This window comes from Meriones unguiculatus, chromosome 3 (genome assembly GCF_030254825.1).
Source record: "Meriones unguiculatus strain TT.TT164.6M chromosome 3, Bangor_MerUng_6.1, whole genome shotgun sequence".
NCBI lineage: Eukaryota > Metazoa > Chordata > Mammalia > Rodentia > Muridae > Meriones > Meriones unguiculatus.
This window is the reverse complement of record NC_083351.1, coordinates 47,973,866-47,990,736: the sequence shown is the minus strand read 5'-3', so window position 1 is coordinate 47,990,736 and position 16,871 is coordinate 47,973,866. Positions and strand designations below refer to the sequence as shown.

General features: G+C 45.4%; 1 protein-coding gene across 1 annotated transcript; it reads left to right on the top strand.

Annotated features, from left to right (window-relative positions):
* The first annotated feature begins 9,937 nt into the window (after positions 1–9,937).
* Positions 9,938–16,871, top strand: C3H9orf152 (chromosome 3 C9orf152 homolog). The gene is made up of 2 exons (XM_021628039.2): positions 9,938–10,658; positions 14,193–16,871. Exons 1-2 carry the CDS (start codon positions 10,460–10,462, stop codon positions 14,714–14,716), a joined length of 723 nt encoding a protein of 240 aa, XP_021483714.1. The 5' UTR covers positions 9,938–10,459; the 3' UTR covers positions 14,717–16,871.

Here is a 16,871-nt window from a genome sequence, read left to right as displayed (position 1 = left end):
ACCAAGCACACAAGTAGTGCCTGGACATACTGGACATATGTGCAAGTTCCCTTGGTTTTGTTTGTTCATTTGTTTTTGGTCTTTTTGTTATTTTGCTTTTTTTTATTTTTTCCAGAGCTGAGGACCAAACCCAGGGCCTTGCGCTTGCTACCACTGTGTTAAATCCCCAACCCTGGACATACATGCAAAACACCCACACATATAAATCTTTTTTAATTTATAAAATGAAACACACACTAGTATAGTATAGTTATTTATAATAGATAAATGAATATCTATTGGATACTATGAGAAACAGCACAGTTTGAGCATCACAGCACCTGAGAAGCTGAGGCAGAAAGATCACAAGTTCTCAAAGAAGAAAATGTCATCTGTTCCATAAAATGTTGCTCAACGGTAGAAAACAGTGAAGTGGGGGAGTGTGCAGCAACCCATGTGAGCCTTAGCACTGTGCTAAGTGAAAGAAGCAGATGCAAAAGACCACAGCTTTTGCATCTATCTGGTACATCCAGAATAAAGACACCCGCCACAGCTGAAAACAGACTGGTGATTGCCAGGGATGGGAAGCAGAGAAAGAGGGACAATGGCTTCTTAATGGGGTTCTGTTTGGAGTGATAAAAAGAGGCTGGAACAAGAGGCTTGCTTCAAAATGGTAGGTAGTTGTGTCTGTAAAAGAGGCAGGAGATAAAATAAATTTAAAGATGAGATTCACCTTCATGTGAAGGCTTGGAATTGTTCTGTTTTCATACACAATGAGTCCAACTTACACAGACTTCTTTACCACTTTGGCTAAGACATAACTCATCATCAAAGTGTTACCATTTGTTCTTGGTATTTGCTGAACAGATAACAAGGATCAAACCTCTCCAAACAGGTATGGATTCTCATGTAGACACCGACAAGATTTCTTTGAACGTTGTGGTAATTTCCTGTGATAAAAGACCTGTAATGCAAAACAGTCATTTGGGTGCAGACTTTGAATTATGTACCATGGTATCTTTTTTCCCTCTTTCATTCTTTCCTTCCTTTCTTCCTTCCTTTCTTGAGACATGGTTTCTCTGTGCAGCCCTGACTGTCCTAGAACTAGCTCTGTAGACCAGGCTGGCCTCCAAATCACAGATCCACCTGCCTCTGCCTCTCTGTGTTGGGAGTAATGACATGCAGCCACCATCACCCAGCTTGTATCATAGTGTATTAAAACATTCTGTTACTTTTCATTTTCGCTTTTATTGTTTGGGATAGGGTCTTGTGTCATGGTTGGCCTTGAACTGGCCATGCAGGGAAGGAAGACCTTAAACTCCTGATCTTCTTTCCTTCACCTCCCAAGTGCTAAGATTAGAGATTTAAAGGGTTGTGCTGCCATACACCACCCATGGCTATTCTCTTTGATTTCTTGAGTCAGCAGAGTGTGTGGCTGAAGGGTTGCATTCATTTCCTCATTATCTACATTAGTCCTCTTTTATCTTCTAAAAGCTCAATAAAATATATCATACTTGCTTGCTCAACTGAAGCTACTCACTGCTCTTTGGGGAAGCCTTCTTTGGAGAAGGCTTTTTCCTCGGGCACAGATAAATGAAGCGGCTCACGCAGAGGCACATTGTTAAGAGTAGAAAAGAACAACTACAAACCCACCTCTGGCTTAACCCACCACAGTTTTAAACCTGATATCATATCTTATCTAGGAACTGAAAAGTGAAGCTAAGGAGGAGAGGTGTGTGTGTGTGTGTGTGTGTGTGTGTGTATGCTCATCAGAGGTAAGGAATACAGAGAATAGCACATACCAAAGTTCTCAGGAGAAGACATCACTTGGGGCCATTCAGTAAAAAGAGGAAAGGCAGAATTAGTAGGAGACCAGTCTCCTTTGTTCCCCCATGCACTTAAAACATGATACAATTTGTGTGGGTGGCCACAGCAAGTGAATGAGCTGTTTGGGGCCAGAAACACCTGACTCAAGGTCTATGACTCTTGATTGTGGGCATCGTTGTAACCCATGTAGGAAATCTTAAGAACTTGGAGCAGGTTTTTCTGGAGACTAGTGAGTGAGACAAATACAAGGAAGGCACCACTTCACTGGCCAGAGAAGGTCTTGAATACCAGTTTGAGTGCACTGGGAAACTGAGAAGAGTTTCTAAAACAGCAGAAGCTACAGGTTCTGTCTGCCTTGTGCTTTCCAGGAACACCGACCTGTTTGAGGAGAGTGGCTGGAAAAGGTCAGGAGAGGAAACAAACAGCCCAGCCAAGAAGTTGTTTCAGGGGTCTTAGAAATGGTGTCATCAGGCAAGTGGGGAAGACACTGGGTTGGTGGTAGAAGAGCAGGGGTTTAACATGTCATCTAGAGAGGCTGGGCTGTAGCACAGTTGGTAAAAGAACTCACCTAGCATGCACAAATCCCTAGACTCTATCACCAGCATCCCTAGTAAACTAGTCATGGTGGCACATACTGTTAGCTTGGCATTTAGGCCTGGGCAGAAAGATGAGAGTTCTAAGTCATTCTTATCTACATAGAAGTTTAAGGCCAGCCTGGGATACATGAGACTCTATCTTGGAAATTTAAAAAAAAAAAAAAAAAAACAAGTTCTCCCCACCTTCCCTTGGTGCATTGGCCAGGAATTAAACCCAAGTCAACTGCCTAGATCTCACAGTGTTCATATGGGAAATTAAACTTAATTTGTATATTTTCTTTAAAAAGTTAGACAAAGAGTTAGCACAGACAGAATTCTGATCCAGAATTTTCAAAAGAATTGAATGCAAAGACTATGCCTATATATTGATGTTCACAGATCAATATACAGTAATAACAAAAAGATGTTAACAAACCAACTCTATCAGTTCATGAATGGATAAATAAAATATGGTAATATTTCATCATAATATTGTGGTAATAATAAATGAGAGCTTGGCAGTGGTGGCACACTCCTGTAATCCCAGCACTCGGGAGGCAGAGGCAGAGGCTCCCATATCTCTGTGATTTCTAGGCCAGCCTGTTCTATAGAGTAAGTCCAGGACAGCCAGGGCTATACACAGAGAAACCCTGTTTCAAAAACAAACAAACAAAAAAATTGTATGCCCACACAATGGGCTACTATTCTGGTTTTTTTTTAAGGTGTAATGCTGTGGAATATATTCAACACCTTTAAAATATACAGGTCCTAGACAGTTTTGTCAGTTTGACATAAGCCAAAGTCATCTGAGAGAAGGAAACCTTGATTAAAAAAAAGCTTCTAGCGAAGTAACAAGGAGGATCCAAAGGAGGATGCTTAAATCTCACTCAGAAGGGGAAATAAAATTGACATCTGAGGTAGACAGAGGGACGGAACTGGGTGAGAAGGGTTGGGGAGGAGGGTGGGGATTAGGTGTGGGGAAGGGGGGCTGGGAGAGAAAGCTGAGGTTGGTGGAGGGGGTCATCTGTGGGATGGGGGAGGCTCCAGGGAGTTTGTGGTGGGCTTCCTAGCAGATGCGGGGGGGAGGGGTAGAACCTGGGGTGGCCACTTCCTGTGGCCAGGCAGGTCCACTGGAGGGAAGGAGATGCCACCCCACACACAGAACTTTCAACCCAACCAATCTATGACTAGCCCAACTTGAGTCATTGCCATGAGAGAGAGCTCACCACTGACACTGCTGATGATACTGTTCTTGCAGACAGGAGACTAGCATTGCAGTCATCTGATTGACTTCACACAGCTGCTGATGAAAACAGATGTAGAGACCCATAGCCAAACATTAGGTGGAGCTCGGGGATCTTAGGGAAGAGAAGGAAGAGGCACTGGAAGAGCCAAAGAGGTCAAGGACCCCACAAGAAAATCTTTTAAAAAATCAACTAACCTGGATCCATAGGGGCCCACAGAGACTGAACCACCAATAGGAGAGCATCTATGGGACTGTTCTAGGCCCCATACATATTTTACAGATGTACAGCTTGGTCCTCATGTGGGGGCTCCTAACAGTAGGAACAGGGGCTGCCTCTGACTCTATTGCCTGCCTTTGGACAGCCTTCCTTAGCCTCAACAGAAGAAGTTGGACCCAAATCTACATGATATGCCAAAGCAAGTTGATAGCCACAGAAAATCTCTCCTTCTCTATGAACACAGGTGGAAGGCAAGGGAGGTGAGAGAGAGGGACTGGGAGAAGAAGAAGGGAGGGGAAAGGGAAGGATTGAGGGGAAAGGAGGGAGGTGAACTTCCAACTGGGATGTAGAATAAATAAATAGATTAATTAATGGGGGAAAAAAAGAAAAGAAAATGCTTCCATAAGATTGAGTTATAGGCAAGCCTATAAGGCATTTTCTTATTAGTGATTGATGGGGAAGGACCCAACCTATTGTGGGGTAGTTCTATCTCTGGGCTGGTGGTCCTAGGTTCTGTGAGAAAGCAGGGTGAGCAAGCGATGAAGAGCAAGCCAGTAAGCAGCACCCCTCCATGGTCTCTGCAACAGCTCCTGCCTCCAGGTTTCTTCCCTGCTTGAGTTTCTGTTTTGACTTCCTTCAGTGATGGACCACAATGTGGAAGTATAATCCAAATAAAACCCTTTCTTTCCCAACTTGCTTTTGGTCATGGTGTTTCATCACAGCAATAGAAATTCTAAGACAACACATTATAAAACAATTACTATTGTTTGTTCATCGAAGGTTCAATAGAGTTTAAACACACTTAGGAAAAGAAGATGTTTACTCAGCAGATAAAAGCACTGGCCATGCGAGCTGGATAGCTGGATGACTGCAGTTCATTCCCAGAATTACTGTTAAAGGCCAGATCCACCAGCACGAACCTGTAATTCCAGCACTCCATGTTGAGATAGGGAGCAGACAGCAAAACTTGAAGGAAACTTGACCAACTAGCCTGGAGTACACAACATGGTGGCAGAACTCTGGAAAAGCTGTCATCTATCCTCCAGGTGTTCTATCTCTCTCTCTCTTTCACTTTCTCTCTTTCACTCTCTCTCTCACATACATACACACACACATGCACACTTAAATCCTTTATTTAAATAAATAGTTACAACAGTAAAACTTATGCCCATTTTCCCACAACTGGTTATGAATACTGAGTGACAACTGCACACCTGATCCACTAGTTCAAGATCGCTGTACACAGCCATTGTTTTCATGTGTGTGCAGATGTATCCTCATGGCAGAGGCACCTGCCTTATTCTGGAGGGCTGAGAACTTGTCTTTTATGAGGCAGTCTGCTGTGGCATACTTTTTGACATCTGAGTCTTTCCATATCACAGCTGGCACTCCTGAAGACACTGCCTTTTACTACAGAGACCCACAAATCACAGTCCACCAGAGGATGAGGCCACCCCTCCTCACTGATACCAGGCCCAAGGGGGGTCTCATGCTCTGCCCTTTGGGGTGCTCTATAGCTACCCCACTGTACTATAGGGATGGGGTTATACTAGATAAAATTGCTATAGGGAGAGGAAAAGCTAAGGTCAGAGTACTGAGTTTTCCTAAAACCTCTATTGGAACATCAAGGCTGAAGTCCTTCTGCAGGGCAGGGTCTATACACCATGTCCACAAAACACCTGGCTGTCCATCATACAAGCCCCTCTAAGGGCTTCCTCTTCAAACCTGTGAACCTCCACCACTGAGGCTCATCTTTCTGTGATGGCCATGACAACCATTCTCTCCAGAACAAGGCCCCAGAGGTAAGTGACATCAGTTGCTACCCACACCTCATTGAATAGCTAAATCCCTTTACACTGAGTGTCCCTAGGCCTCATTTTCCTTACTATAAACACCAGCCAGAGCTATAGGAATGTGTTGATCCTCTTAGGAGCACTCTAAGAGGATCTGACTTCATGGTCATCCACCACAAGCAGTTAAGAACACTGAAGGTTCAATGGAGTCTGAACACACATGAAAAGATGTTTACTCAAATAGCATACCATCTCATCCCTCCTCCAGGGCCTTACACCTCAGCAGCTTTGACCATTACCTCCTGATTTGCTGAGGGGGTCTCCTGGGACAATGAAGGATACCCTGCAGTGGCAGCTGTCCTGACACTTTCCTGAAAGGGCACCTGCCTCAATCCAAAGACTCACCAAGATCACATAAGGTTGCACTTTTTTTTTTCTCATACACAAGCTGCAGGGAAAAGAAAGTTTATTTAGTAAGTGGTAGTGTGACAATTAGAAAATTATCTGCAGGGAAAAAAATAGCTACACCCTTGCCTTACACCCTTGCCTTCAAAACTACAATAAGCTCCAAAGAAGTTAAATTTTTAGATGGTAAAAGAAAGACAGGAACAAAACTTGATCTATGATAAATGACTGCTATCCCAGCACTTAGAAGGTGGAGGCAAGAGAATCAGGAGTTCAAGTCAGCCTTGGCTGTCTACCAAGTCTGAGGCTAGCCCTGGCTACCGGCAACCATATTAACAAAACAAAAATAGAAAAAAATGAAGCTTTGGATTTTTCTCCTTTAACTTGAGTCTCAGGTAGTCAAAAAAGCCTTCTCCAGGGCAGCAGGTGTGATGGAGCAAGACAATGCAGAGTTTCCTCCATCTTGTATTCTTGCTGAGGCCATTTCAGATTTAACTAGACTCTAATCTCCTTGACGGAGAATCCCATGTAAGGTTACCCAGCTCTATTCCAGGAGCCAAAGGTCTACATGTCCTAGCTAATTTATCTTAGCTTCTGTTAAACTGCCTGTTTCAAACTACTTACTTCTCCTAAGCTCCCCTGCAGCTGCCACCTGAGCGAGATAACAAGATGTGGTTACTGCTTTAAAAAAAAAAAAAAAACTCACTCAGGTCCTGGGCCACTTGGATGCGGTCCCAGCCAGCTGGAATAAAGACTTTCTATTGGCTCTACACTGTGTTTGAGTGCTCATCTCTGCTGAGCTCCCTGGAACACGGGGAACTGTAGAGATATACACATGTCCAGATACTATCCCAGTCTAATTGCATCAGAGTGCCCAGGGGAGGCACTCAGCAGTGAAGCTTTTACTGTGTCACTAGGAAGATAACCAGTCTTCCACACAGGAGGTTCGGGTGCCACTCCGTACGGAAGATAAGGGATGTTCTGCCCTCCTTGTCTTTGGCCACCACTTCTGGTTTGGATCTGAAATGTCCCCTGAAGACACAAGCTTTAACACATGGTCCCCAGCTTATGACACTGTCTTAAGAGGTTATGGAGTTTCTGGGAGGGGGTGGCACATGCCTTTCATCCCAGCACTCTGGAGGCAGAGGCAGGCAAATCTCTGTGAGTTAGAGTCCAGGCTGGTCTACATAATAAGTTCCTGGACAGCCAGGGCTACCTAGTAAGACAAAATAAACAGACAAACAAACAAACAAACAAAAAAGTTATGGAGTCTTTGGGAACTGGTCATTAGTTAGGAGTAGGGATGGTTACTGAGGAATATACCCACCCTTGGTTCCCATCAGTCTCTGCTTCCTAGTGTTCCCTAATGTGAACAAAGTCTACCATGTGCTCCTCACCACAGAAGAGAAAGAAAACCTGACATAGGAGAGGAGGAGAAAAATATAGGAGGACTTCTCTGTGTGCCAAATGGGAATATGCGTATGCTAATGGGAAACTAACAAGAAAAAAAGCCAGGCATGACAGTACATCTATAATCCTAGGACTCACAGTGGGGGTGGGAGTCTGAAATAGGAGGATAGCCATGAGTTCCAGGCCAGTGTGGGCTACAAAGTAAAACTGTCACAAAAATGGAAAAACAAGGCAAAAAGAGAAGGGAGAAAAGGAAAGGACAAAGAGAAAGAGGGAGGGTGGGAGTGGGGGAGGCTGGGAAGAAGCTCAGTTGGTTAGGTGTTTGCTGGGCAAGCACAAGGACCTGAATACAGCTCCCTGGCTTAGCAGAAAGGCAAGGGCGAGATAACTGTGAGTCTGTAAGCCCAACTCTGGAAGCATAGAGGCCTGCTTAACCCTGGAGCTCACTGGCCAGCCAGCCTAGCCAAATGGGTGTATTTCAAGATCAGCAGGCGACTGTCTCAGAAACAATGTGGAGAGCGATTGATGACATCTGCATCAACCCGTGTCCATTTTCATCCACACAAATATGTACATATAACTCATGAAAGGAAGGAAAGGAGGAAGGGATCGATTTCGGATCACCACTTGATTGTATATATTCCTAATAATAAAACTTTTTCAATAATAAGCTATCATTTTCAAAATCAATGGCATTTTCAAGGGAGGTCTCCCCACCAAACACCTGGTTCCCTCCCACTGCCAGAAAGGTCAGAGACATCACAACTATACCATCTAAAACACCGGTGTTGTTCCTCCCCTGGTGATGTCCTCTCTCCTGTCTCCCAGAGAGGACCTGTCAAAATCTACCCAACATGAGCTAAATCATTTCCCCTCAACCCTAGTTCAATTGCTGAAATCCTAAATCTAGAGCCTACAATGGGCCCTGCTTGAAAGTAGGTTTATTGTCAACTTAATTAGTTAAATTAAGGTGAGGTGGGCTGGAGAGATGGCTCAGTGGTTAAGAGCACCGCCTGTTCTTCCTAGAGGTCCTGAGTTCAATTTCCAGCCAACGCATGGTGGCTTATAACAATCCATAATGTGATCTGATGCCTTCTTCTGGCATGCAGGTGTTCATGTAGATAGAGCACAAACAAACAAACAAATAAATAAACAAACAAATATAATTTTTTTTTAGAAGAGGCTATCAGGCCATGCACTCCTCCAGTGGCCAGTGTCCTTACAAAAGGAGAAATTGCAGCAGAGACACGCATGAAAACATTATGAGGAGACAAAGCCCAAGTGATTCCTTCATGAAATGAAGACCACCAAGTAGCAAGAGCAAGCTGATGTGCGTGCGGAGAACAGAGTCTTCCACAGCCCCCAGAAGTACTCGGGTCGGGCTTGATCTTGGATTTACAGCCTCTGTGAAGCAAACAGAACAGTGTCTGCTGTTTTAAACCACCCAGGTTGTGGGACTTTGATAGAGCAGCCTATAACAAAGTGGAAGGAGATAAGGAAAGGAAAGAGATAAGCGAAGGAAAGAGAGGGGACATCACCAGGGGAGGAACCACGGCCGTGTTTTAGATGTCGCAGTTGAGGCGTCACTGACCTTTCTGGCAGCAGGAGGAAGCCAGGTGCTCGGTGGGGAGGCCTAACTTGAAAATGCCAAGGATTTTGAAAATGATAGCTTATTATTGAAAAAGTTCTATTGTTAGGAATATATACAATCAAGTGGTGATTTTAAATCGATCCCTTCTTCTTTTTTTCCCTTTCATGAGTTATATGTACATATTTGTACGAATGTATGTGCACGTGTGTGTGTGTGTGTGTGTGTGTGTGTGTGTGCGCGCACGCGCGTGTGCACGAGCATGAAAGTCAAAGGTTGGTGGCAGATGTCACCAGTCACTCTCCACGATGTTTCTGAGGTGGAAATAAGTGAACTAATGACACTAGCTGTTGAAAATTTACCCTCCCCCATCTCCTCACCCGTTGCTCTGTTGCTCTACGTGAGTACTGGGCAGGCCGCCGGCTGAGGTAAGCATTGCATCGGGAGAAAGAAAAGGACTTACCTGAGCAAGCAGAGCAAGGACAGGGCAAGGCTATTGGAAGAAGAGGCAGCGTCTGCCATTCAAAGAAATGGTAGGGCTGGCATACAGGGGGTGAGCCTGCACAGAGCTGTGGGCAAAATAAGCATCTGCTTGCTGCTTCCTTGGAAAAGGCCAAGACCACAAAGGCTGCTCAAATGTCAAAGAGGTGGGGCTGGCGAGCAGCCAGGGTTCCCCTGAACACTGTTATCGCAGACTTTTTTGCCTGGGCTTTTATCTTGGCAGTGTGTTGGGGGCTGCGTGGAGACCTTAGGGTGATCTTGTGCACATCACGAGTCCCAGCTATAAGGTTTTGCTGGAGCTGTTTCTTTTTGTGATGGCTGTTCATTAAACCAGGAGGTTTTGATCATTTGCTAAGTCAAGTTCAAAATGTGTGTGCTGAGCAGGTGCCTGGCACTCCTTAGCCCGGCTCAGCTCTGCCAGGAAACTGGAATCTCACTATAGCTCTTGGAACCACATTCTAAACTTGACTGTCACTCAGCGAAGCAGCCGGAATAAAAAGCTCCTTGGCCGGAGACAAAGATCCCAGTGGCTGTGCTTGCTTCTCCCTTCAACACCCGCTCCTACCTGCTACTCTTCAACCTACTCCTTGCCCACCTGCTCCTAACCCTCTGCTGGTCCTCACTCTCTGCTCTTAACCCCTCACCACTTCATTCTTTCCTTCTCTCTCTGCTCCCCTTTCTTGACCCCTCCTCAAACCTTCCTCTTTAGTTAAGAACTCACTTTTCCCCCATCCTCATTCTTCCTCTTCCTACATCCCCATTTTGGTTCCTCTGATTTCTCCTTCTCTCGCCCTTCATCTTGGCAGCTTCTCTCCTGGCTCCCTGCTCTTTTTCCTCCCTTTCTTTCACCCTACCACCTACCCTTCTTTTCCCTTCCCCTCCCCCTGCCTCAGCCCTCAGTGTTTGTTCTTCTCCCGGATGCGGATGAAAGGGTTGGCCTGCTCCTGCCCTGCCCTACTCAGCTTCTTGGAGCTGGGGACCTGCTTAATGGCTGAGGGTTCCGGGACTCAGGCGTCGAGTCAAGGGCCTCCTGTAAACATCCAGTTTCTTCGCGCCCAGTATGAAGGATTGAGGAGACAGCAGAGGACCCAGGCCCACCTGATGGTGTTTCCTAAAGGTAGGGCTGGGCAAGTACTGGAGGGAAGGGTCCTTCTGTGGGTGGACTGAAAGTCCCAGGAGGACAGGACCACGTCTCCCGGAGAGGAAGAGAAGAGCTGTCCCTGACCCAGCCAGCACTGAGCCACGGAAACTTGATCAGGGTGGCTGTGCCCAGTCTGTCCCTTAGCCAAAGGAACAGAGGCCTCTGCCAGGTGTTTGGCCAAAGGCCACTGTTCCTGGTCTCTGTGCCTATTTTCTCCTAGTTCTGATCTGGCCAGACTGGTCAGTCAGGTGAGCAGGCTTGGCCCCCAGCTAGGCTAAGTGGGATGATGATGGAGACTCTGCTTCCTGGGACTGGTTCCACATGCACAACAGAGAGAAGAAAGACGGTGTTCTGGGAACTAGCTAGGCCAGAACTCAGCACTCAGGGAGACTGTGGTCTACATTCTGTGATCGGTGTCAAGCCATAGAATGGAGTGGTTGTGGATATAGCCTTGGAACAAAGCTTGAGTTTACCGTCCCCCTCCCCCTCCAGACCAAATCAAACCAAAACAGATGTAAAGATAAAACATAAGAAGATGGAGAGGTGGCTCAGTAGTTAAGAGCACTTGTTGCTCTTACAGAGGACCTGGGTGCGTTTCAGCACCTACATGGTGGCTCACAACCATCTGTCACTCTAATTCCAGGGGATAAAACCTTCTTCTTTGAACTCCACAGGCACCGGGCATTTATGTGGTGCATGTATGTACATGCAGACAAAACACTTACATACATAAAGTAAAATTAATCTTGAAAAGTTTTTTTTTAAAGAAAGGGAAAACATAGTATGAAGCTTCTCTGTGTTCTTGAATATTCTTCGTTTGAAGAGTGAAGGAAGTATTTGAGGGCAGGGTCCACTACATGGCTGGGGCCATGGGTATTTCCTCCCTCCCTTCCTCCTTCTCTTCCCCTCTTCTCTTCTCTTCTCTCTCTGTCTGTCTCTATCTCTCTTTGTTTCTGTGTCTCTCTCTGTCTCTGTCTCTCTACACAGAAAGTTAAGAGATCCTGCTATGAAGACCTGCCTGTCCCTGAAACCATCTCCCACCTCCAGAGACCTCTCCTGGAAGACACAGGATGAGGCGGGATTCTGGTTTCCTCTTCCTATGTTTCCCTCCCCTCTTTCCTTGTTCTCTAATTCCTGCAGAGCATCTGAGTACTGTGAAGGCCAGTATGCTCACCATGCTGAAAGCATAGTGAAGTTACAAGTGGGAACAGGTCATCATTCTCTCCTGGGGTCATGTGTGAGACCCCATGTGTGCAGAAATGGCTTTATCTGTTCTAGTTCTGTTTCATTTGGATTTATCAGGCTGAGGCTCAGAGGGGCTCCCTGATGACATCATTCTTCCAGTATCATTGTCCCACTGTTCTCTGTTAGAAATGATGCTAATGTCAAGTGCCAGGACTCCAGGCTCAGCACTGATCTGATTTTTGTTGGAAAACAATTCCCAATTTTTCTTAAAGTTCATAGTAAAGTATCACATCCCAAGAAGTGCTTGAAATGGAAGATGTTTCTATCTGCATCCTCAGTTTAGAAGCCAATTCAGAGAAGAAACAGATGCTGAAAGCATCTCAGAGAAGTGTCCATGGATTCTCTCCACCATCTTCAGTAAGAAAATCATTAGCTAAGAACAACATTGTTCTCTGATGTGTGTGTAAGAATTCAGATGGAAGTATGTTAGTCAGCCTTCCATCATGAGACAAAATAGCAGATGAAATAAACTTCAAGGAAAAAAAAGGGTTTATTTTGGCTCATAGTTTCACGAGTTTCACTCCAGGGTCACCTGATCCTGTTGTTTTGGATCTTTTTTAGCACATTACATCATGGTAGGAGCATGTAATGGTGGACAGTGCTCTCCTCATGGTGGCTAGGAAGCAAAATGTAGGGGGAGATGCTGGTAACCTGGTACCCCTTAGACAACATGCCCCTGTGATCCAACTTCCTTTGAGTAAGCACCTGCCAAAGCTTCCACAATCTCCTAATGACACTGTAGGCTGGGGATCAAGCTTTTAGCAGTGGGATTTTGGGACATTTAAAATCTAAATCATAGCAATAAATTTGCGCATATATGTGTATGTGTTTGTGTGTTTATGTGGTGTGTGTGTGTATGTGTGCTTGTGTGTATCCTTGATCCTTGCCTATATTTTGTTTTGTTTTGTTTGTTTTTGGAGACAAGATTTCTTTGTGTAGCTCTGGATGTCCTGGGACTAGCTCTCTGCAGCTGACCTCCAACTCACAGAGATCCAACTGCTTCTGCCTCCTTAGTGCTGAGATTAAAGGCATGCACCACCACCTCCCAGCAATCCTTGCCATTCTTAAATATTAATTCTCACTTCTTCCCAGATAGAGTTTATATACTCTCACTGAAGTTTTTTACCTTCTTTTATGCTTGAGTTTTTCCATAAAATTAGTTAGCAACTGCATTAGCTTTTTTGAAAAAAAAAAAAAACAAAACACATTTTCATAAAATGTATTCTGATCATGTTTTCCCCTTCCTCAGCTCTTCCCAGATCCTCCTACCCACACAATTCCAAGACCCCAACAAAAACAAGAAAACACACATACAAAGGGAAAAAAACTCACAAAAACACAAAGTTGAGAACCAAAATATATAAGCAAAAGACCAGTAAAACAAACAAACAAAAAATGCACAAACAAAGCAATATGAGACAAAAGTCTACAAAATTATTATTAAGTTCATTTTGTGTTGGCCATCTGCTGATGAGCATGCAGCCTGTCCCAAAGTGTGGTGAATATATGAGGTGTGGAGACTTCACTGGAAAAGACTGGTATTTCTCTGCATGTGTGTGCCAATTGCAGATAGTTTCTTGGTTAGGAGTGGGAGCCCATGCCTCCTTTCCTTTCTCAGTCCTGGGACCCTGTCTGACTTGAGCCTGTGCAGGCCTGTGCTCGCTGCCACAGTCTCTGTGAGTTCATGTGTGCATCAGTCCTGCTGGGTCTGGAGGATGCTCTTTCCTTGGAGTCACCCATCTCCTTTGGCTCTTACAATCTCTCGACTTTTCTTCCACGTAACTCTCTGAGCCTGAGAGGGCCTGGATAAAGATATCCCATTTAAGAATGAATGCCAAAATCTCTTACTCTCTGCACATTGTCCAGTTAGCCCCTGGATTTTTAATGTATCTATTTGCTTATTGCCTTTCTCCTCTATTAGGACCCATATATAAGGTGGTGAGTAATCTCACTGCTATCATGGAACCTCAAATAAACAAGGTCTTAGATATAGCGTTTGATAAATATTTGTTGAGTCGTGAATAATTATAATTGCATGATGGGGAAGAGTGTGTGTGAGAGATAGAGAAAGAGAGAGAGTACAGATATGCCAGGTCCTATGTGTTTGGATATGTGGATACACATGTGCAATGTTCTGGGTATCTGGCCCCCTTGGCATTTTGGGGCCTGGCTTTCCTTTAATCTGAAAGCTATGAGTTTTCCTCAAAGGGAGCTACTCAGACACCTACCTCCCAATGATGACACTGATGTGCCTTCTCTTCTTAGAAGGGACCATGCCTACTCCAGCTGAATCAATGACCAGTGCTGTCTGGGTTAACAAGGAGAGAAGGAGCTCACTGTCCCTGGAGGAGACTGACTCTGAGGTCAAGAGGATGTTGGAAGAAGCAGACAGAAGCTGCCATCATGCTGAGACACCATGGCACACATACCTAGAAATGCATCGCTTGGTTCAAACCTTCCATCTGGAAGCCACTCACCAAGGGAACCCCAAAAGATACCTTGCGGAATCAGAACCAAGGCTCTCTCCAGAGGGAGACCCTGATGTGTTGAAAAGCAACCAGAAGACACAGCAAGAAATCAAAATCCCAGAGGCTGCCCAGTGTCAAAGTCAGGAGGGTGGTATTCCACAGCAGGTGGCAGGCTCCAGTTTACAAGCCAGTGCTCAGGAACTTCCTTCCACAAAAAACCTGCACAGGTCTGGAAAACCAGCTCACTATCCATTCCCCCAGAGGAAGACGCCCCGGATCTCCCAAGCTGCCAGGAACCTGGGCTTATATGGCCCACCCTGAAGCTTACCACTCAACCGGAGATCTCATCCTTGTGGCCACGAATGGACTCAGCAAGGAACCACACAGAGCCACAACCAGAGCCAGGAACAATGAGCAGCAATTAGACCACTCCAGTTGTAGGAATCATGAGAAATGAACTTCCCTTTTCTCTTTTCTTTCTTTCTTTCTTTTCTTTTTTTCCCCCCTTTTTGGTTTTTCAGGACAGGTTTTTTTCTGTGTAGCCTTGACTGTCCTGAACTTCTCAGTAAACCAGGCTGGCCTTGAACTCACAGAGATCCACCTGGCTCTGTCTCCCAGAGTGCTAGGATTCCAGGCATGTGCCACTGTGCCCAGCTGGAAATGAATTTCCTAAAGACCAGGTTGGTCTTTCCCTTCCAAAGGCAAGAGATTACTCAGGTCACTTACTGTTAGGATGAAAGTGCTCTCTCATCCGTTTTAGTCTTACAAGAAAACATCACTAGGTGACCCTCAATGCTTCTCTGTGGCTGGCACCAGTGGAACAGCTGCTCGCGCAAGTAAAGCAGGAACTTTAGCCAGTGGGATGCCTTCAGGATGTGTGGCAGTCAATGATTACAGGAGCTCTTCCCTTCCCCCTCCCAACCTCCAATATTTTCTGATCCTTTGTATACACTGGGAAGGTCTCTGAGAATTTAGAACCTTTTTTCCCCCTGGTTGTTCCATCTGGGGCCTTAGAGACAATTCAGTTATTAGCAGTGATCACATCTTTTCATCTTCAGCCTCCCAGACTATGTCAGCTTGGGTAAAAAAGGGTCAGATCAGTTCCACCTACCATCTTGTATGCTCAAGGGGTCCTTGGAAAAGGATGGTTTCTTTCACCTGCCACCAAGATAGTACATCCCAGCTTCATTACAAATCTATTTCCTGTCAGCTTTTCTTTTTATCTTTTTTTTTTCCACTCTTCCTACCCTTGTGGGGTTTTTTGTTTCGTTTTGTTTTTGTTTTTGTTTTTCTGCCAATTGGCTTCGTATTAAAATCCACCAATCATCAGCCAGGTGTGGGGGCGAATGTACTGTAATCCTAGCTATTGAGAGTTGGAGGTAAGACAATCAGGAGTAATCATGCCTGGGTAACTTGAGACCCTGTCTCCAACAATCCAACAAACAAAAGTAGCCGACACCGTGGAAAACACATAGTAATCAGAGCCTAAGGGAGGAAAAATGACAAAAAGGATCCTCATGCTTGAGAAATAGGTATCTCCACATACCACCTCCTTTGCAGCCTATTGGATAACCCAGGCCCCTCCAGGAAAGCCAAGCGGGGACTGAAGGGATAGTTTTGCAGATTGTCCTTTGGAGTAAGAAGTTTATTAGGAGTCATTAACACCATGGACAGACAGACAGGCAGTAGCAGGTGTAGCTCTGAAGGGAGTTCAGGGCCCACAAACCAGGGCTGCTGTCTTGTAGGTCTCAGAGGAAGGGGCTGGTTTCACATGGTCAGTCCGTCTCTGATTTATGTGTGTCTGGGGAGGGGTGGGTTTTCTGAGGTATGAGTGTGGGACTCTAAAGGTTTTGGGGTTGGGAGGAAAGGACACATCTGGCTGGGGTGTACCCAGGTGTACAGGTTTGGGGTGTGTCACCACAGGTAGCCTCTGATGTCCCAGAAACCGGCAACCTAGTCCCAAAACTTCCTTGGTGAAGTGAGAGCAGCAGGGCCTGTAACCTAGGCGCCCGTTGCTTCCTGTAGCAGCAGAGAGCCTAGAATCAGCTCTGGAGATAAGGTGCTGCAGATGGGCATGGCTCGGGCAAGTCTGTCTGGCATGTGGATTCACCTTTCTTTTCCTGGAGTCTCATACAGACTCACAACCCAGCTCAGCTTGCAAGGAACTTGCCAGTGGCCATGAGGCTATAGAAAAGAAAGGCTGCCGTAAGCAAGTGTGGCCTGGTGAGCTTCTACCGAGTCCAACACCCCAGTATCAACAGAGTGCACTTTTAAACAAAGTGAGGTCTGTGTTCCCAATGCGTGTTGGGGGCAGGGAGGGTAGCACTGTTTCCTGGTTAATATTTAGTCCTGGCACCCAAGGCACCTTTTCCTCATATCAGATTCTCTCTCCCAGGCACCCGGAAATCCCCTTAATTTTAGGGAGCCACTGTTATTTATTTTGTGAGCAATAAATTAGATACTGTTGTTTGTTTTT

Bases quoted from the DNA above. Each gene is read 5' to 3' on its own strand.
- C3H9orf152 (XM_021628039.2), top strand. From the start codon at position 10,460: ATGCGGATGAAAGGGTTGGCCTGCTCCTGCCCTGCCCTACTCAGCTTC. The intron at 10,659-14,192 runs GTAGGGCTGGGC...TTCTCTTCTTAG, and splicing joins CCTGATGGTGTTTCCTAAAG to AAGGGACCATGCCTACTCCA.